Source organism: Ptychodera flava, chromosome 16 (genome assembly GCF_041260155.1).
Source record: "Ptychodera flava strain L36383 chromosome 16, AS_Pfla_20210202, whole genome shotgun sequence".
NCBI lineage: Eukaryota > Metazoa > Hemichordata > Enteropneusta > Ptychoderidae > Ptychodera > Ptychodera flava.
The window spans coordinates 14,151,495-14,173,668 of NC_091943.1; the positions used below are offsets into that span (position 1 = coordinate 14,151,495).

The 22,174-nt window shown below is 38.0% G+C and overlaps 1 protein-coding gene across 2 annotated transcripts; it reads right to left on the reverse strand.

The window, feature by feature from the left end:
* Positions 1-625: 625 nt before the first annotated feature.
* LOC139114069 (tachykinin-like peptides receptor 86C) lies at positions 626-22,011 on the reverse strand. 2 transcript variants are annotated; one of them, XM_070675572.1, is made up of 5 exons: positions 14,916-15,050; positions 11,862-12,219; positions 10,734-11,137; positions 4,152-4,367; positions 626-3,456 (listed from the first exon to the last, which is right to left on the reverse strand). In XM_070675572.1, the coding sequence occupies exons 3-5, from the start codon at positions 10,755-10,757 to the stop codon at positions 3,268-3,270; spliced, it is 429 nt and encodes a 142-aa protein (XP_070531673.1). In that variant the 5' UTR covers positions 10,758-11,137; positions 11,862-12,219; positions 14,916-15,050; the 3' UTR covers positions 626-3,267. The 2 variants fall into 2 exon arrangements, with proteins under 2 accessions (XP_070531673.1, XP_070531674.1); XM_070675573.1 differs by lacking the exon at positions 14,916-15,050 and adding an exon at positions 21,888-22,011 and having other exon boundaries at positions 1,951-3,456.
* Positions 22,012-22,174: the final 163 nt, after the last annotated feature.

The following is a 22,174-nucleotide window of genomic DNA, read 5'->3' on the forward strand; positions in this document are numbered from 1 at the left end:
TGATGAGAAATGGATAACCTCTGTCTTGTCGTCATTTAATATCAGCATGTTTGATTTCATCCAGATCCGAATGTTGCCAATGCAATGTTCGAGACAAGAGCGCACATCAGCCGGCGTGTTGCAAATGACATAAACTTGACTGTCATCCACGTACATCATGCATTCAAGGCCGTGTTCCGCGATAATGTCCTCTAAAGGTGTTATGTAGAGCGTAAAAAGAAGTGGTCCCAACACCGATCCCTGAGGAACACCATATTTCACATGAGAGCTAGGGGATGACGCAGTCCCAGCTGTTACAGATTGTGTCCGATTTTCAAGGTAAGAGCAGACCAAGATAAAGCCGTTCCCGTAATGCCAAAACAAGATTCAAGCCTTTGAAGTAGGATTTCGTGGTCTATGGTGTCAAATGCAGCCGACAGATCCAACATGATGAGAACAACGTCCATTTTCTTGTTTAGCGCACACATGATGTCGTTATGTACACGAAGCAGGGCTGTCTCCGTGCTGTGATAGGACGATACGCACTCTGATGACGTGGGAAGAGACGAAACTTGGTGAGGTGATCGCGTAATTGCAGGGCTACAATTCTTTCCAGAATTTTTGATATGAAGGGAAGGTTAGACACAGGTCTATAATTTTTCAGTATGTTATTATCGAGATTGGGTTTTTTCAACAGTGGTCGGATAATAGCTGTCTTGAAATGGCTAGGAACTATACCTGACGATAGGGAGCTGTTGTAAAGATGTCTAAGTAAACTACCAAAACATCTATGTCTTGATTTGCAGCAGTTCTGTGGTGATGAACATTTGACCAGCGAGCGCGATCAATACGCCACAGTACTGCGGCACAGTGTATTTCATATCCAAAATGCATTTAAGAGCGAACGAGGTCAGAACGACTTCCAAAGGTCGATATGACTTCAATGCGTCATTTTAAAGATAAGTCATGATTTCTATGGACACTAGCCCTCCCCATTGTCAATTCTGTGCTCAGCCCTGATTTTGTATGATTTTTTTTCAAATTTAGGTATTAAATAGCAGCTAATATTGCATCAAAACTGTCCCTGAGGCTACAAAAGCGTCCATTATGCGGTAGGTGTTGTCAGACTTGAGTTTAACCCTCTAGCTTACCGGACATTTAGGATGGGTACCACTTTGAGGTCAGGGACCATTTTGAGGTCTTAACATACGTAAAACATAAAATGGATATCAAGTTTTATCTCCATTATTGATTATGGCTTAACAGGTTTTTCCTGTTGCTGTGATTACATGTGATAAATACTGAGTTCAAACAGATGGAAGATGCCCGGTTCGTAAGTTTCTCAGAGGTAACAGTCCTGATACGAAATTGAATGGGTTTGTTATGAGCCTCCACATTTTCTCCTTTATTTCGAGCTCCGGGTTTAGTCAGGAAAGGTCAGGGAAGGGTCTAATACATCGTCCGGTACATCCGGCTTATCAAACGTCAACGTGATGAACATTATTGTCTGACGAAGTATGGTCTGCTTGCAAACGCCTACTTTGCTATTCTCTAGACTCATGTTTTATCGAAAGATGTAAATATAAGTTTATTCACAGAATACCGGGATTTATGTCCGGGTACATCATGCAGCGGAGGTATTGTCTATCCATCGTCTTGAGCAGTGTCAAGTTGATAAACAGCTCATTTGCATATTAAAAAAAGTTTTGTAATGAGTGATTTAACTCTGAGAGTACTGTGCGAAAGTTGATGAAACCTGTTACATATAATGATGTAACTGATTGTTCTGTGAAGTGCACCACTAGAACCTGTTGTTAAACACGCGAGCACATTCAGTTCTGGTTGAGTATATGATATAATAAAAAATGACACGTACCTTGCTAATTCTAAGTCATAGTAATACAAAACAAATTAGTACGTTCTTATACATAGAAGCACATTGTAACACAATGTTTGCAAGTGCCTCAGATTGAAAGGATTTAATCTTTACGCAAACTTTTATTTACTTTCAACTATTTTCATAACAAAATAATAATAAAAACCAGGGTTTTGGTAGTAGATACTTGTGAGTGTTAAAAATTAAAAATTAAAAATTTATTTTTAATTCTGTTGAAAAATATTTTTCTTTTACTTTAACAAAACTAAGAAGGTGAAAAATAATAACTACACTTACTCCAGAACTTTTTAAATAAACTCTTACATTACAAGCTGAGAACAGAAAAAAAAGTAAAAAGTGCGTAATTGCTCTGCAAAAAATGGAAAAGAAACACTAGGGAATGAGAATACTCCGACAGATAGTACGGCATCGTAGAACGAATACATGTTTCGTCATGCGCTATTCTCGTACACGTTTCAAAAATATGCATAATATTTGATTGCCCTGGAAACGAAAACTTTGAAGTAAGGTTACCCGTCGGTAACCATATTTATCATACAAATTAGCATGCTATATGATGTGCCCTGGCAAATTGCCTTACCCTAATTAGAACCAAATCGATTCAGAAATGTCTAACTGAAGGTAATGATAGTGAAAATCTCGTAACAAAATCACTATAACATAGACATATACATTTAATAATTGAATAAATTGATATCCATATTGACCACATCATTGTCTATTTGCTAACATTGAATAAAGTGTTCAGATTTTTTCATGTGATGACTCTAGACAGTGAATCAATTGTTTAAAGGACTTTCTTGAAAGAAATGGCTGCTGGGCATACATATAATAAACATTTTATTTTGCATTGCAATTATAGCCAAAATTGAGCACAACCAGCAGACGTATTAAGTCTGTGTAATGGGAATCAAAAATTTCGTGACAAAATTGCTATATTGAATTGAATCCCTCAAAAATTGACGTTGACACAGTTTGTTGCCCTGTCAGGACACATATCGATCGTGACAAAATTGCTAAATTTAATTTTATCCCTCGAAAATTGTACGTTGACACCCACAGTAAATTGGTGTGTTTTGTAACCATGTTTGAGGGGACATTTAAACGTTATCATACCATACTGAAGTTCGTTAACTACATAAAACAGGGCTCGATGACACAGTAATACTTTCAAAACTCATATAAGTCTTGTAGAGCCGGACAATTTGCCTGTTGCAAGTTAATTTACGAACTAGGTTATCAGAGAAAAACTCTCTCAATGACCAAAACACAATTGGTAATGAATCATCCAAACTAAGTTACATATACGTCATCTACACGACATTTCCAAGTGGATCGAGTTACAATCATCGAATCATGGATTTTGTTTGTCTTTCAGGTGACATAGATTGTTACATGGTCGTTGCTTCCGTCTCTGGAACCAAGGTTTCCAATTGAGAGTGATGTAATTTAGTTTTGTCGGTGGATAGGCTCTCGGTGACACGACGACGTTCCTCACGACTTCGTCTGTCCATGGTTGGTTCCCTGTCCTGTCGCTTTAGTAATCGTCGACAAGATAAGCATGTGCGATAGAAGTCACGCTGGAAAAGAAGAGGATAAAAATGCTGGCATTAATGATTGTCAGGTAAAGTATTCTCGATAAAATGTCTTATGTAGTGAAAGATGATCACAGTTTGCAGTTCAGTCAGGACAAAAATCTATCTGGGAGGTAACACAGAGGGAAATTCCTGGAGAAGATCATCATAATTTTAGGATAAACGTGATATTTTACATGCTTACATAAGAGTGGGTGCAGTTTCAAAATTTGCTACACCCGTCTTTAAACTCATATAAACATTTTCTGTACACCTGTCTTATTGCAGGTCATAATTGACTATGGAAAGGAAGCGTTGGGTTGTCATTTCTCTCCCTAAGATGGAGGTCTTAGGACGAGGTAAACACGGGCTTCTCAAATTCTCTCATAGTCACTGAAATGTAATGCCAGTGCACTAATTTCTGATAAAATTAAACAGCAGCTTTGCTTTCGACATTTTCATTGAATTAGTCCACATTTTCTATCCTAAAGTGAAATTTCAAAATTGATTCGAAGAAGCTCATTAAATTGTTACTTCTATGTTTTGCTTCACCCGGTTTTGACATAAACCAATACATCTAGGGAAAATTGCAAGGTGCATGACCCATCGATAATACTACATCTAGTTATTTACAAACTTTCAAAATGGTTTTCAGATATTTCAAATATACTGGAATATCCAATGATGCATGCAATATTTACCCTGAAACTCTTACTGATGAAAGCATATATGATTGGATTGAACACGGCATCTGATATGATCAACCAAATATATCCGCAAGCTTTTATTATATTGACTGCCATTGGATGAGTTTCCAAGAATTCTGTGTTGTGGGTGAGTACCACCATTCTGAAGAGGTGTATAGGAAGCCAGCAAATGGCGAACATGATCACAGCGAACAGGATGCTGGTTATTGCCTGAAATAGAAAAAAAATAATGTAAGTGTAAAGTGTGTCTCCTTGGTAAAAAATATAAAAGGCAATCTTCAGTCGTGCACGTTCTGGACAGTAATTTTGTATTTCAATTTTTCTGATCAAAGTGCATTTTACAGTTTCTACTTCCTTTTACTAAAAACACCTCAATTTAATCGATACATACGTCATACGTTTAACAGTTTAAATCTACGCAAGCATATTTAATGATAACACTTAATAGTAGTCAAATGCCATATTGAGCATGTGATCAAATGGAAACTATTATTAGTGGTATAAGCATTTAAATATGACCACCCCTCTCTTTATCTGTTTGAGCTCAGGGACAATTGCACTTGACCACATGGAAGTTGACAGCCGACAAGTTTACGCCAGTCCCACATGCATATCTGTATGGTTTTCAAGAACTTGGAGATGTTTATAAATGTAAGAAAAAGAACAATGATCGAAATTCTTACAATCTGATGTATCATATACGTTACGATACACTTTAACTCAAGGAGGTTCGAGACATAGCACTAGATGGTTTGAAAGACCTGTGGAATGTTGATAGAGCTGAGAGCATGGGCAAAGGTGGAACATCTGACCATCTGGTGTGCCAATAATGGTCTGATACACTAGAAAGAAACAGGTTGATGAAATGACACAGTGATGACACTTCAAGATTTCAGAAGGAATGTTTATTTTTTTCGATCTTTTGCACAATCGTCATACTGAACATTAGAACTGAAATCCTTCGTGACAAAGAATCAGAAGGAAGGCCACCATATTGACATCGAAATGTAAGCATCGCAGTCATTGTTTCATCAATGTCAGCTGGCCATACCTAACAAAACACAATATGCCAAATTTTCCCATTACGAAAGGTTAGAAAATTGTACTACATTCATGATTAGTGGAGATTGAGAGCTTAGGGAGCTGTCATTACTTACAGCCGGTGGGGGAGGTCGGAAGAATTCCGTCGGAAACTCCGAAATTTTGAGTACCCCCCCCCCTACAAACCATTATGAATTTGAGTACCCCCTCTTTAACTTAGAAATTGTGACTGACCCCCACTTAGAAAAGTTAAATACCAATACATGTATTTGTAAAATTTACAAAAATACAGCAATACTAATATAGACCTTTCAAATCCTGATGTACCCTGCTAGATTATAATTGGTTAGCTCATGACAATTGAAAAAGGAAAAAACTAACAATACAAAGTGACAACAAGTATTCAACCATATAGTATTGTTCAATTTGGATGGGCATCATGACAGGGCTTTCACTATGATATCTTTCTGGGCAGAATTTGAAAGTACAGGGTGAGAACACGCGAGAGGCTCAGGGGGAAAGTGTCAGACGGGCGTCCCTTATCTTTCGAGGAAAATTTTGAGAAATTGTTGCGTGCAATGGTGCAGTCTGAGAGGTGTTCCGATTTGTTTTACACTCTGCAAAACTGTTTGAAAACGACATTGAATACTAATATTTTTATTACATTTTGTGCATGATAGAGTTTGAGTCACAACGCTCAACAACCAAGGGGGAGAGTGCATCGATAATGTTGAAAAAATTGACCTGTGCAATAGTGCAATCTGAGAGGTATTTCAATTTATTTTGCACCAAAAATTGAGTAAACCACCTTCCTCTCCACATTTTGAGCAACCCCCTTGAAGTTTTCAATTTTTTGAGTGACCCCCAGGCGGTAAATAATGACGGCTCCCTTATGAGGTGATAAAATAAATTTAGGTTTTTCATGAAGTTCAGTTGCACAGATGAAGGGATAGGTACAAATGTTTACCATGATATTAACGTTGAGGCCTTCTACAATGTAATTGCTCTAAGGGGAAGGGGTGACTAGTTGGATGGCACTGTGTGGTTTGAAAGACCTGTGGAGTGTTGATAAAGCTGACAGCATGAGCAATTGTGGAGCATCTGACCACCTTGTATACCAACAATGGTCTGACACAGTAGAAATGAAGGCGGTTTGTAATATGATACTTCAAGATTGCAGAGGTTTTAGATTTCGATAACAACGATACGAATAGGAGAAATGCTTTTGTACAATCGGTCATACTGAAAATAAGAACTGAAACCCTTTGTGCCACAGAAGCAAAAGGAAAGCTATGATATTGACATCAAAGTGTAAGCATCGCAGTGGCAGTTTTATCAAATTGGCTGGCCATATCTAGCAAAACACAATGGACAAGAATTTCCATAAAACTGTACCGCATGTCTGATTACTTTGTTAATTGGAAGAGAGTTCATGATGCAGTGAATTTTAGTTTTTGGATTAAAGTATAGTTGCACACGGAAGGATATGCAAATTATGACAATGATATTTATTTTTAGGCCTACTACAATCATGTAATTGCTGGATGGGGAAGGCGTGACTAGTTCCCTTCGAAAGACACTGCATATTTACCAAATAAGAGTAAATTCAACTGAGACATACACCTTCATTTAGGTTCTCAGGTTTCTGAAGACATGTATTTGAACTAATGTGGAGAAATACTTTTTTGGCTTATGACGATTAGTACCGAAATATTGAATAAAGTGTTAAGACATTATTGATTACACGAGCTGAGGACTGTTCTCCCTTCTTCTTGACTTACCGGTCAAGAAAACACAAACACAACCAACAAAGTTGAGAGTATTGAAGTTGAAGAAGACATAAACGTTAACCAAAAGCTACGATTACAAGCTATTTTGCAATCTAGAGGTTTGCCATGGAGCTTAAATTGTGTATAGAAACGTGAACGAGGGGGTCTTTAGGTGACCTGTTGGCAGGTAAAAGAGTTGTTACAGACACAGCTAGCGTATCCATTGCACAGGCCCATTGACATGAACTTCTCGCAGCGACACAGACTAACAATGTACAAAGCCTCCTAAAATGCGATTAACGGTGTGAATAAACTTTAGATAACTTAATTTTCTTTCCATAATAAAAAAGACAGCTTAAGACATAAAAACATTGTTATTGTATCCACTTTATGATGGAGCCGTTCCAGCTCTATTGACTATTGTCAATGATATAGCTCAAGACAGAAATGAGACACCTTAGAAAATCATGTCTCAAAAGAGGATTTTTCAATAAGCAGCTACAGCTACTGGAGCCATTGCAACAGAGAACGTTTTAGAGCGGACAAATGTTATTCTGAAAAACTGTTTAACAAAGATATTTCGAGGTATCATTAACAACAGCGGAGGAAGTATCATTTGAAAAATTGCAAAGAAAACTCGACGGTCATTTTACAGCTGATTTAAAAATAAATCAGACAGATGAGATGAATACCTTCAGCCTTAAGCGGAAGTCTAAAAGGCCATGGGAAAGTTTTCCTGTTTACGGCGAAGCCTAATGTTTAAATATATCATACCTCTTCCTAGAATTAGAATGGCATGTCCTGCTCTGATAAAAGCTGACCAGTTTGACCCTGTTCTATTCGGTTTGATGTCAGTGAACTCAACAAAGTGTGCCTCCCATGGCTGAACAACATTTGTTAGGCTCTAGTTATGCTACTTATGCTCATAAAGTTGTAGGGCCACTCTCGTTACGCCACTTCTATTACACTGAGCAACATTTACTTCTTAGCCAGAGAGGCTCATGTTTCAACATACAGATAACCATATGCCTGGAATATAAACCTATTTCCCATATCGTGAACTAATTGAAGCACTCAATATCCTTACAAGAGATGAAGAGTTCATCACCCTTATTCTGACAAGATAATGAATTCCATTCATCTGAAAAGGTTCCTCTTCTGTCATTCTTTGACAATATACAGAAGATTGGTGTACAACTCATAATCAGGCAACCATTGATCTTGATTTCCCATAAGGAATTTAACATTCCAGTCTACCCTTTTTAGCCTGAAACACTATAGTTTGATTAAAAAAAAATAACATCTACACCATTCGTACACGCCTTGATGGATTCTTCTCACTAAACATTCTGTTGTCCTTACATCAATGTAGGTATAATATTCATCAGTATAAATCTTGTCTATAGCAAATCCATCAATTATGTAAATACCGTTGTGTTTCTGATAGAAGATTGGGCATAATACACTGCAAATTTTGGCTTGCCATTTGTCGATTTCATTGGCTTCCACACAAGGCTGAAAGTTGTCATCTGTCACACTAAGTTACTCCCAGTCGCCCCTAGGGTACAAAGCCTCTGTTTTCTCCAATCATGAAGCCTTTGCTGCTTTTCATCAGACGCCTTAGTATATTTTGTTATTTTTTTCAATGCTCGGTGATGCCTTTCTGTATCTTTTGTCAGCCTTTCACTCTGATCTGAAAATTTCTCAGGGCTATTGTGCTATGCCAATGCCTTCCTAGCCATAACCGCACTGTTTCACAAGCTTCGGTAAAGTAGTTATCCCTATCAACTTGTTAGGCCATGGTTGAACTACCCAAGTCGTTTCTTCACTTTGCTCATCGAGGGCACCACCATTATAGTCATCTTCTATATTCGTGTGCAAATATATATTCCTCCCTATTTAACATGTTTGGTCGTAATAAGACCAGCGACAAAGAAGACAACCATAGGCAAACCTTCCAAAAATATGCCTCCCTTGCCCTCATCGATGTTAATGTCCCAGCAGTATCTGCCCTGATATAAATACACTCAATCATCAGAGCACACTCCCTCTACGTTCTTAACTTGGTACATGGGTAAAACCAATGAGCGTTCTAATATTATTTGCAAGAATCGTGTCATTGTAGAGGTTGAATATTGTCAAGACAAGTTCAACAACTGCACAGTCAGCTCTTAGACCCCGGCGAGGAGCTGCGAATGCACTGGACACTATCAGTACAATACCATTTACAGTGTTTAGCAAGCTTGCCATCTGCTTACTTGTCTTCATTAGTGCTATGAAGGTTATAATTTTCAGCTGCAGTGTTGATCTCTTTTTAACTTTATGACGTTCAGTAATATTTGTCACAGTAAGATATGAGCCCAGTGGGTATCACTAGCACAGATAAGCCGCTCACGGAATTGGCCATACGGAGTTGCTGTAACTACTTAACTACTATAACTAGTGTAGACTCAGCCCTGGCTGCTACATTTTTGCTACATATTTGAACTGGTGTTAGGGCTACTTCAATCATGCTAGCTATCAAATGATTGGCAAATCTACTTCGTGTGCATTTGAAACATTGCCATTTGGTTATGTAAGCGAAGTCAAAGTTTGTGTAAAAGAATTAATCACAATTTCTAAGAGGGCAGAGCGACTTTTTTAGCTTTCAATTTAAAGTAGAGGAGTGCATGTTTAGAAGGGTAAGCAACCATGCCCTCAAGGCAAATTAAATATGATAATAAAGTGATTAAACTTATACCGCCATATTCTAGTTTTATTAAAAGTGTCGAAAATCAATATTTTTAAAAGGCTGAATTTTATTTGCGTTTACAGAAGACACAGGATGGGCAAAATGTTCATAATTGGCAAGACTATTTGTTGACACAAATAGTCACGTTAAAATTTTACCCTTATGGAGCAAAGCGCTTGCAAATCATGTTGTATGCACACCCTTTGTTGATGCATAAGCTTCTTTCAATCGCAGGGAGGCTGTCAGTTCATGTGGCAGAACATGTCAGCTACTGCTGACAGTGAGCTGGAATGCTAAATTAGCTTTCGCACACTGTGATATACAATTGTACCTGAGGACCAAATTGACAGTGGTTTGCTTTGAAGCATTGGCATTACGCGAAGTGGAGATATTGTCTAAATTGAGGTGTTGCCAACACTGTCAGGTGTAATTATCAGCTCAGCAGTAATTCCAGTCGACCACAGAGAAATCAACTCTGCCAAAGTTGAAACATTGTCCTGCATCAGGTCAGATGTAGTCAAAACAACTACACCTGAAAGCAAGTGAAAAGACTTGGACAGTGCTTGGACATATGTGGTGGTGTTGTTTAGACTACATCTGACCGTCTCCTAGACAATGTTTCAACTTTTGCAGAGTTGATTTTTTATGATCGAGTCATGTTACCGCTTAGCTGTTAATTGCACGCGACTGCGTTGGCAACACCTCGACTTAGACGATATGTCTCGTTCGTCTAATGCCAATGCTTCAAAGCAAACCACTGTAAATAAGTCAGCAATGCTGGAAAGGGACATCCCCATACTGAGAAGAATAGTACTTCCCAATGCAAGGTACGAGGTGCCTTTGTTGTTATTGACTTGAAAGCGCTTTTTTAGTTTTTCTTTTATTGTAATACTGAATTTTATGATCAGTTGCAGAAGCACAACCACAATCTATGTGTCTCCTTGCTGGTTAGAAGGTGTCGGCTTCAGTTTAACTTACTAGGTAGGAGATTCTACAAGAGAAATAAGTAATCATGGCATGGTGTTTAGACAATACCTTTTGCTTGGATCGTACTTCCATTCTATTGTCAGCAGACCCAGGTAATTTGTACAACCACAGCCTGGCAACAACGCGCAAGTAACAAATTCCGAGTATAGAAGGGGTCCGATGTACATCAGCAGAAAGACGATCCACATGTACACTTTTCTACCGTCAACCGCACCAACCATTGGCCAACTATTGCTACACAAAGCAGCGGTTCTGTTCTCAACAAGGGGGTAATAATACAGTTTGTTTAAGATAGGGTAGGGGCAGCAGATGACAAGGGCTGCAATCCAGATGAGGATGATAGCAATAATCCTGTGCCTTTTCTTCGCCTGTGTTAGCAAAGGATACATTATTGCTCGATATCGCTCTATGCATATGGCTACCAAAGTGAAGATGCTGACAATTTCGGATGCCTGTAAGGAGAATTAAATATTAGCATTAGCATGAAGTATGTAATGAAGTATCTAGCATAGTTAATTGTGTTTCATCAGATTTTAAACATGTACTCATTCGTCCATTGACTAAACCGCGTGTACTTTCATCGCAATGAATGATGGTCGTATTAATTTCTTTGAAATAACATGAAATTGCTAAACTCTTTCTCGTCTCTCTCTCGAACTTTTATCAGACAACATCACAGCTACATTGTAGCAATTCAAACAAAGGCGATAGTATATTTAAGCTTTGCAATGCAAGACAAGGCAACGCATATTCAAACAATCCAAGCAACATTAATGTTTTTGCTGTCATTAATAACTCAATATTTATAGATATATATCATAAATATATTGAAAAAAAACTTCTTAACAAAGTAAAGTGTACTTCGCATGATCACCTTAAAGCTATATTAACATTTATTATTTGATGAGTTTGTATTTTGTTCATGTCTTTTTTGTTCATTATCTGTGTTTCTGTGACAGGACGAGACAGAGTAAATGACACTAGATGAAACGAGGAGAAGAAAACGAATAAGACAAACCTAAGTACCTATTAATTTAATCAAAACAAAACCAAATGAGATTCTAAAGAGTGTACATATTGAAAGAAAAAATACATATAAACAAAATATAAATTACCATCAATAAAACAAAAATCGTTTCTACATCAAGGGGTTTGGAAAAATAGATGTACACTTACCGTATGTAAGTAAGAGACCAGTTTACACATGGCGAAACCAAATACCCACTCTCCCATGACAGTGCTCGTAAACAGAAATGGCAGGCACACAAGGCTCAGAGTCCAATCAGAAACAGCGAGGTTAAAGATCAACGGGTTAAAAGACGTTTTGCCCTTCTTAGCATGTGTTAAAACGAAAACTACAACGATGTTCTCCACTACAGACAGTGCAACACCAATAGTGAATATTGCTGTCAATATTTTGACCACACTGTCATCTATTGTATCGAGTTCGTAACGTCCATTATCAAAGTAATCATCTGTTCTGTTGACGGACTTTCCGTCAAATGTATCATTGTCGGAACAGGACTCGTCATGCCTGAGAGAGAGAGAGAGAGAGAGAGAGAGAGAGAGAGAGAGAGAGAGAGAGAGAGAGGGAGAGAGAGAGAGAGAGAGAGAGAGAGAGATGAAATTTGCTACGCACAAAAAGTTGCTGCACTGAAATGAAATTTGATACACAATATTTGAGCGTCAAAAGTATCCTCACTGCACGGCAGTGCAACATCGATTAAACTGTCGATCCAATACCTCGTTAACAAGTCTTCAAACATCATTATTAACAGTGCTATTCGGCCAAACCATTGTGAAAGAAGAGTTGGCCGATCAACATCTCTAAATTGCACCCATTCCCCATTCCGCGTTGTTGTCGCTTTCTTTGCATCTCGATCGTTTTCCTGAGTCAACAGAGCAACGTCTGAATTATAACAAAACTTAACTCCGAACACTCACAGTATACGAATACTTCTTACGTGACAATCTGTACACAAGTTATTCAAATATACAGTAAAAGTCTAAGAGTTGCGAAACCGACATAGCATCATCACTGGAAAGCACAAAGCTACTTGAGTTTTCAAATCAGTGGGCCTTAGAGTGGTGCATAAACTTTAAATTAAACTTTGAACCAAAATCGAAAACGAACTAAGCAAATTGCTTACAATGATGCCTCTCTTCATACGAAATCAAAGAGCCATTTGAGCTTCTGATCAATTAGACTACAGGAGTTCAGAAATTTCAAAACAACAATGATCGCCTTTTGAGCCTAACGATGGCTAAAGTTGTTCTCATTTAACCCTTTATTGAGCACATGTTACAACTATAATATCTTACTTCAGAGCCTTAATTTCCTAACTGACTACTAGTACTACCATAACTGATTACTACTACTACTACTACTACTACTACTACTACATACTACTACTACTACTACTACTACTACTACTACTACTACTACTACTACTACTTACTACCGTTATGAAAGGTTTGAGACCGATTAACTGCCAATATATAGGAATAAAGGAAACACAATGCGGTGTGCTCTGTCGTGATATCAAGCAGTCAGCCGTTTCCACGCCCTTTCGACGTAATGTCGTGATGAATTCGACCGCCTGCCTATTCAATAGACGATCCAATTTGAACACCCACACATCGAGACTGTCACGAGCGGAATCCCAATTAAATTCGCAAAAGAATTAGTAATAACCAACATCGATGACAGCTGACACCTTATTAGGCCACTATTCTCTTATAATTCTACTCATTCAACAGCTATTCTCTGAGGAAATCATGTAATGGACGATAAAGAAGGCGTGAACCTATACGCTAAAATAAAGTAGCTGTGTCCGTTACGCATCTGTACGATCAATACATCATGAAATCATCACCATATGGCCAGTAGCTTTTGTTGAATACATGTTCATTTGAATATTAATAAAATGCCGAAACTTTATTCGAGAGGTATTCCTGAATGCATTTACGTATTTCACAACAGGCACAAATTGTTCACTAGGGCATGTCATGTGTTGATATTTTCATACAAAACACACAAGGAACAAACAGTGTTTTCACTCAACATATCTTGATGTACAAACTACATCAATGCAAGGTTGAAACTATATTATAGCATAGGATTGTTCGCAATTTCGCGTGACTTGCGTCCGTACTCATGGACCCGGGTTATTGACTAGGTATTTGGCTTCTGTTGGTCTATCGAATAATAAGAGACTTTACACGGCATTATTGTCCCCATTTAAAGTAAAATCCGCCCGTCAAATTGTCTGTACATTCAGTCTCATGCAACCGATGTTCGCTTGGGATGTAAGGTGACGTTTTATGACCGAGACGGGCTGGCAAAATGCATGGGGTCATCCGAAATTGGAAAACTACAAAGGCGGGAGAGGGGATGGGATGCGAAATGTGTCAGCAACAGTTTCTAGGTGCACTTCTGTACTTGATATTAGCTATATATCTGCGCCCTTTATTTTTATAGTTGATAGTCAAGTCCAGGTGCAATGACAATGCACATGACACACTGACAAGCTGATTTTATGAAGAGAAATACCGGGTCTTTCACTAAGCCATATGAAGTACACCAAGACTGCCCTTGATACACAGTAAATTGTCAAATGTTAGATTTACTGTCTAGGTAGCTATTACGAAAAGAACAAAAATAATGAAACATCAAAATGTCAACATTTCCTTTAGTAATGGCGTGCGTAGGTCATCAGCTTTTATCATTTTCTAAGTGGGGTTTGTCATCGAAACTCTTTGTCTGAGTGGGGAGGGGTCATATTATTGTGATGGATACGTACAAAAATGCTGTGTCACCCAGGCTAAAGTAACTTAACACTCCCTAAGTCTCCATGAGAACCGACGCTTACTGTGACCAATAAATTAAATATTAACACGAAAGAGAATCAAACACCAACATCGATAATTAATTTGGATAGTTTGTCGAGAAGAAGGACCATCTTGAAGGCGCAAAGCTCCAACCCGCCACGTAACTTTGCCAATCCCATCCCTACGAACATTTCGACAGCAGCTGTACTAATTAGATGTAATGCATAATTCGGAATCGACATTTGCCGTTCTAACAATAGTTAACAGAGAAAGACAAGATTAATCTTCATAGACGTCTCAAAATGCAATCCTTGGTATATACGTATTCTTTTAACGAGTGTTGGGTCTACAACATATGAAATAATATTATAAAGATCACTACATTGGACGTTCCCTTACCTTCAAGCACCAGAATGCTCCGTGTTGAAAGAGCCTAAGTCCGTTTAATTTGGGCAGAGCGTGGACTACGTAAAATGATTATGATGTCTTCCCACGTGTGCATCGAGCGGAATGATCAGCTCAACACACGTGTCTGCTCAGTAGGACAGTAGTTGCGTTAATTTTAGTTAAGAGGATGTCATCAAATATCTATATCTTTTGAGCTGCGTCAGAATTTCGACTTAGTCTGATTTTTTTACAGCGCAAAAGCAGTTTATGTTGGTGAACAGTTCATATTGGGTAAAAACCAATTAATCATGGACCATATGCAGTATTTTACAAGAAACAAGCTGAAACATAGAATTTTAAGAACTACTTTTATTCCACAACGCGCATAAATATACGGTAATAATTCAGTTAACAGGCTTTGTAGATGAATTTTATGACATACGTTTACACAGCAGTGTAATACATCATGCGTGCCAATTTCTCCACATCTCTTGGAACACCAAAGGCAGCGTCAATAAATGCCTCTGGGGCGACAGAACGGAGGGTTGATTTGAAAATATTTAGTGTACATAGGGGATTTGAAAATACTGTTTAATTGAAACGGGGACTAAGTCTTGAAAACATGCTGCTGATTTTGAATATCGTAATGGATAAATATTAACCAAAAGTCACAAAAACGTTCGCAATGGTTGATTACAAAAAACAAACAGGTACTTTATCGCATCCATAAAAGTAAGCACAAATCACATGAAACTGCTCCGGCCACTTTGTTGTGTCAACAAAAATAGGACTTGTAAAGAGCCATGTAAACATATTGATCTAGACTACACTGACCCTCCCGACGAACGTTTTGGAATTTATGCTTACAGTCTACACACAGTTATCTGGGTTATTCTCCAGCATAGAACTTGATACCAAACATGCGTGTTAAGTTGTCAGGTGGCGTCTTTTGGTTCTGACTGACCCTGAGCAACCCCAGTAATTTTCTTTACACCCACACTCGACGACAGAGTAACTTCGAGATGAATAGTACTCACACAATGGCCGGACATAAGGTATCAGTTGAATAATTACTTTCCCTCAGGCCTTAGTCAACAAAAAGAATTCTCTGATTTGATATCAAGAGAAAATTCTGGAATTTATGCTTACAGTCTGTATGACTTATTGTGATCGGCAGACGGCGACTAAGACGCTATTGTGTCCTTTCAGCTGTCATTCTGTAATATGAGCTTATTAAACGGCAAACATAGATGCCATTTTAAAAATTTGCTGAGATTCTTCTGAACCCGTTGACAACTTGAATTCAAAAACCTTTGTGTGTTTTACAAACATTCCTCGTGTTCCTACGAAATTGGAAAAATTATAAAACAAATTCGTATATGAAAATTACATAAAGTGATCGATGTAGTCATTGGGAGCCAGTAGCCGGCGAAATTGGACGGCCGTAATGGCATTTTCGCCGGCTGTGGATTGTAAAGAAATGTTATCGAACAGAACCGAAATGTGTCTTCACAAATTATCACAAGTGATTCAACGTAAACGTCTTATGTTTGGGCGCGACATAACGGCAATATTTCCTTCGGTTTCGACAATGTTGCTCCATCTGATTTCAGTGTAATCCTCGAGCCCTATGTATATCCGTTTACATCATGGATGACATCTCGAGAGAAGCCTGTATTTCGTGAGCGACGATACCATGGTGTATATGTTGCCTGACTCGGTGTGAATTAAAATAAGATTTTAGCACGCGTATGTTACTATAATATAAGAGGACAAAAAGATAGCGAGTAGCCAGCTATGTTGAGATGCGCCGAGAACTGTGGACACAGGGTTGAGCAAAGCATCGGGAATGTTGACTTCTATAGCATTTTCACGACAGAATGTAATCGATAGTAGAAAGTACAGCGAGTCGGTCATATTTAGAAGTTGGAAATTCTACCTGTAGCGTCATTTGTTTACCTGATACGATGGACAATGTAATAAACACTGTACACTTTAAGTTATTTCAATACTAATGTAAAAATGTGATGGTATTTGCTTTCAATAGTGAATACGAGAAAGATAAGGAAATGTAGCCTGTACTAGTAGTTTTAATAATGTTTGAGTTTGATAAATAAACAAACAGGGGATCCAATGTGTTTACGGTGTAAGACAGAACACACAAATGGCATATTAGCGACCAGCTAACTTATCTTCAAATAGCTCTATTCCTGTAATACGTAGTAACCCATGACATTAAAATGATATTTAACAAGAATCAACATATATTGCACCGGAATTATTTTTCCCTGTCCATATGAAACAAATTTAAGCTCAGTGAGTAACAGAGACATATGTTTCGTTTTCTACCTAAATATAAACGCACGATAAAAAAAAACAGGGTACAAAATATGCAACAAAGATGACACGGTTCACTTCTCTCAAAGTCCTCTACTTAAGATTTCCCGTTGACGATTTAACGTAAATCATACCTAGACCACTTACATTGTCGTCTCTATAGTAAGGTAAGATAGACGACTGTAAGTCTTAAGTAGAGCTATCACAGAAGTCAAGTACGCTGTAATTATTATAATTACTGTTTTAGGAAAGAGTCTGTTCATTAGGCTTTCAAGTCGCAATTTTCAATCCCAGATTCTCGCATTAGTGGAGTTCTCCTCCCAGTCAAACACTTGGCCAGTACGATGTTTGATTCTATAATATTAATTACACAAACTGATCTCGACCATTTGGCACCTTTTGCTAATCCTGCATGTGAACAGAGTTTATACAAGTGTGTGATTGACGAGAGAATGGCCCCTACTGTCCTCTTCTCATATATAAAATTCTTATGTTTTTGTTTGTGAAACTGAAAATACTATCAACAATGGAAGTTCATAGATTGATCATAAAAACATAAAAATGATTAAATTTGTTCAAAATTGCAAACTTTCTTAAACAGGTACTCAAACTTTATTTAAAAAAAAGAACGTATTTCAGCGATTGTCTTTCTCACATTGCCAATGGGCATCAAAATTAAATATTTTTTTTCAAACTTTTCATACGCTTCCCCTTCGGACCTTTGCAACACACATTTTTCATCGCATGTACTGTATATTTCTCAGCCTGAAATATTTCACTGAAGTCAGAATATTAAGCTGTTAAGCCGTCCGTCAAAAATTCAAACGTGCAGCCTCTGGTGGCCGATTACATAATCTACGTTAGAAGGGGGGAGGTGCGGCTGCTTCAAACTATTGTGAGTTTATAAGGGGAACAGAGATGTTGTTGGGAATTATTTTAATAATCAGAGAACATTTTTGTTTTATTTTTGTTGACGATGCATTAGGTGCATGGGTTGATGTATATTAATTAATATGCTATTTCAAATTCTACCCATCTGAAATTTGCATGTTTTAAAGGTATACAGTCACCTGTAATCTAAATATGCCCATATATGGTCAAAGGGGTGTTCCTTAGTATTCAAAATGCCCATGTGAGGCCGCTGTTTTTAAAAAGCGGCCACCCGCTTAAAATCTGTGATTGGTTAGATTTTCTCTTTCCATGCTAACTGTGGCAAAATTGGAATAGGTGACAGTATACCTTTAACCATCGCCCACCCACCCACCTCAATTCCGGATCATGCCGACCGGGAATGGCTGTCAATCAAAGTCGACAAAACGTGCGATGTACTTTGAAGATACTAGAATATAACATAATTGAAGTCATTTAGCATTTTTATTTAAGCTAATAACTAATTTGCGTATTTAACAAACTTTCCTAATTAGGGATGTATATCTGGATTGACTTGACCAAAGTCGACGCAGCTTGCTTTGTATAGTGTAGCTTCTATGATATAATATTACCGAAAGTTAGTTTTGATTTTGTAAATCATCTTATTGCTAATTTGCATATTTAACAAATTTTCTATTTACGGATATATCTTGATTGACTTCATCAAATTCAATGAAACATGCTATGTACATTGAAGAATTTCTGATAAAATATTAATGAAAGTTGTTTGGCATTTTTTCAAATTGACTGGCATCATAGCAAATTGATAATTTGAGTATTGAACTAACTTTCCCAATTATAGATATAAGAATTGAAGGACTTTAAATCTTGCTATGTGTATTGATTTGTTGTATAAGTGAAACATATTTTGCATTTTCATTTCAGTTTATTTATAATTTGTCTATATATAATGAGCTTTCACAGTCTGACCAAAGGCAATTACAGTTGCTATATGAAGTGGTGACACAATGACAGTAGTCAAAGAAATTTAGTACTTTTATTTCAGCTTATTACATATTTATGTACTTAATGACCTTCGGAATTAATTTGTGGTGAATTTTGTTCATGATGTTAATCATAACACTTTAAATAAAGTTGCAAACATGTGGCAAACGTTTAAATTCACAGACAACTGCTGCTATATACTGAAACACGTGAGCATTTTCAGTTAACATCTGGTTCTTATCGCAAGTTATGTTCTTTACAGCTTCAAGAACGTGCGGTTCATTCTATTAAACCGTATCATTTTCATCGATATACATAGTATAATTTAAACAGTTAAAAAGTCACGCAAGCAGACTTAATGATATCTCAACTTGTGGTCGTCATCTGCTGTATTGAAAATACGAACAAATGAAACCTATTTCATAAATCCAGTACCTCTCTCAGTCTGTTCGGGCTAAAAACAGACTGCACAGGACTTGATAGACGAGTTTGGGGATATCTTCTGGTCTTTGATAGATGACCAGTTTAAAACATCTCTGCATGCCTATGTGTATTCCACACGGAAAAATGCTCATTGCTAATTATGTTCACATGTGTCAGCAACAGTTTTTAGGTGAACTCCACCACAGGGTATTGAAATAGCCAGTACTCACCTTGTTGACATAGGCTGTAACAATGACAATGACCATGCGGGTGACACACTTACAAGCTGCATCGACGAACTAAATACTGGGTTTTTCAAAATGCTAAAGGAAGTAGACTAAGAAACTACAGGTGATAAGTACAACAAAATGCCTGAAAAATGTCAGAAATTAGAGTTGTTGTACAGCTAGTATTTATAAAGTACAAAAAATACTTAAATATCAAAATATCAACATTTACTCTAGAAATAGGGGTCATCAAATTAAATAATCCTTTAAAGGCGGAGCCTCACTTTCAAAGGACGCCAAGTTATGGCTGCGTTCATTGAGTAAGTGGACAACAAACAGGCAACACATAGGCACACGCTCCAGAAAATGCCACTTTTTAGTTTATGCCAGCCGCAAAAACAAAGACAGACCGCCAAGCGGTCAGCGCAAAGTTGCTGCCGATCGAACTCTGTGGTTATATTCAAGGTCTAACGCGACTGGAAGACAAATTTTTAGGAAATTCAAGCGTTTGTGGTTGGGAATCAATGACCATTGGTGATTTGAACCGACCGTCAATCAAAAGCTTGCATAAACTCTGTTTGCAGGATTAGCAAAATGTGACAAAAGGTTGAGATCAGTTTCTGTAATCAATGTTATAGAAATCAAACATCGTACTGGCCAAGCGTTTGACTGGGAGGATCACTCCACGAATGCGAGAACCTGGGATTGAAAAGTGCGGCTTTAAGGAGCTGAGGGGTCATGTTATTTTGGATGAGGAGTGAGAAGACTTCGCTAGCCCACCCAAGGATATAATAACTATACGCGCCCTTAGATAACAGTAGCATTGCTCTTAACGTAAAGTTATCACCAATTATGTCAAAGACCATTCCATGCAGGCTAATAGTTTTTCTTGTAAGCTTCTTAATGCAACATCACAGAAAGCTACATTTTAATTCACTTGGCATTCCTTAATGTTTTCATCATAATTTATGTGACAGTGGCAAACTCATGGTGTGTCACATGTAGAACTTATGGGAAAAACATCTTGAAAAATGAACACTGATATAAATCAGCCGGGCGTTCAAGCCATGTTAATTAGTGTCACATTTCGATTACAAATACATAAGGAAGACGCAACCCTTGGACTGATAAGTGATGATGGAGAACGGGAACTTGTTTATTGAATACGGAATCATGGCTAGGCCTCACGGCCTAGCGGCTGATACATCAGAACATCCCTCAATGAGGGAGTGGGTCCGTGAGTCTGTGCTGCGAGTCTGTTTCTGATTCTGTCTGAGTCTCTGGTTATCTTGGTCAGAGTCTGTGATTGTCCATTTATACTCCACCGTGGCCATGTCGGATACCGACGCCATAAAAGCACAATAAGATCACATGATACAAAACTCTGATTTCTACGTCCATTAGAAAAGATACAAAAATACAAAGAATTACTTGTCCACGCACGGCATGCTACAAAATATATAGTTTCAAACCCACGCCATGAATGATATAGAACAGCTCAATATGATGAGTTGTTACGATACAATAAAACACGAAGGTAGCAAGGAGAGGTCACTCAATGGATTTTAACTTTGTGAACATGTTCCACCAAATTGTTGATCCCTTGCTAACATTTTGTGGTGCAACTATGGACCGATAATACGTCCCAGCAGACGAAGCCTCACTACATAGCATTCTACGAAACATCAATAGATTCTCGTTCAAGCTGAGATTCGCAAATAGCAAGTGCATCAGATATTTTGGCCCTTGTCCAATTGCTTTTGAATCTTACTGACGATACTGACGTTCAGCTGAGCTTGTCGAATACACGGCAAAGACCCACAGACATCAGAAAAGTGGGTTACAGGGGCCTTTGCCGTGTACATAACCACAAGTGACTGTGGTCCTATGTGGACCGATGTTTGCTACTTACTGATATAAACAGGACTTCAATGGGAATCAAACTCAAACATCGGCAACTTACTGCATGGAACTTCATAAGGAGGGCGATAGCTGGAAGAAGGAATGCTTCCATTGAACTGCCACCCCACCTACTAAAAGCCTGCTGTTCATTCCCCTAGACGTAATTCCATCACAATTTGGTATCCCTTCCTTTACGAACACAGGCACCGCATTATCTTACCTTTACTTTTGAGAATGCACTCAGTTGCAACAGTATCTGTCGATTTAACTAGAGCAGAATGTGGACTACGTTGAGAGTTATGTCCCGAGATGAATATCTAGCTAATGAAGAGTTGAACTGCTTTCTGACTAGGATTCACAAGAATTTCAGTTATGTATAAGAAATCTCTCGAGGTCCTCTTCGTCATCGACTGGCATCAGGGACTGTGCACTATATCTCACATTTTTCCAAACTTTTTCCAACGTAGCTGGAGTATCTCTTTGCTGCATAATTGAACCAGATATGAA

Bases quoted from the DNA above. Each gene is read 5' to 3' on its own strand.
- LOC139114069 (XM_070675572.1), bottom strand. From the start codon at position 10,757: ATGGAAGTACGATCCAAGCAAAAG. The intron at 4,368-10,733 runs GTATTGTCTAAA...TTTCTATTTCAG, and splicing joins AAGTACGATCCAAGCAAAAG to GCAATAACCAGCATCCTGTT. The intron at 3,457-4,151 runs GTAAATATTGCA...CTTCTTTTCCAG, and splicing joins TCATCAGTAAGAGTTTCAGG to CGTGACTTCTATCGCACATG.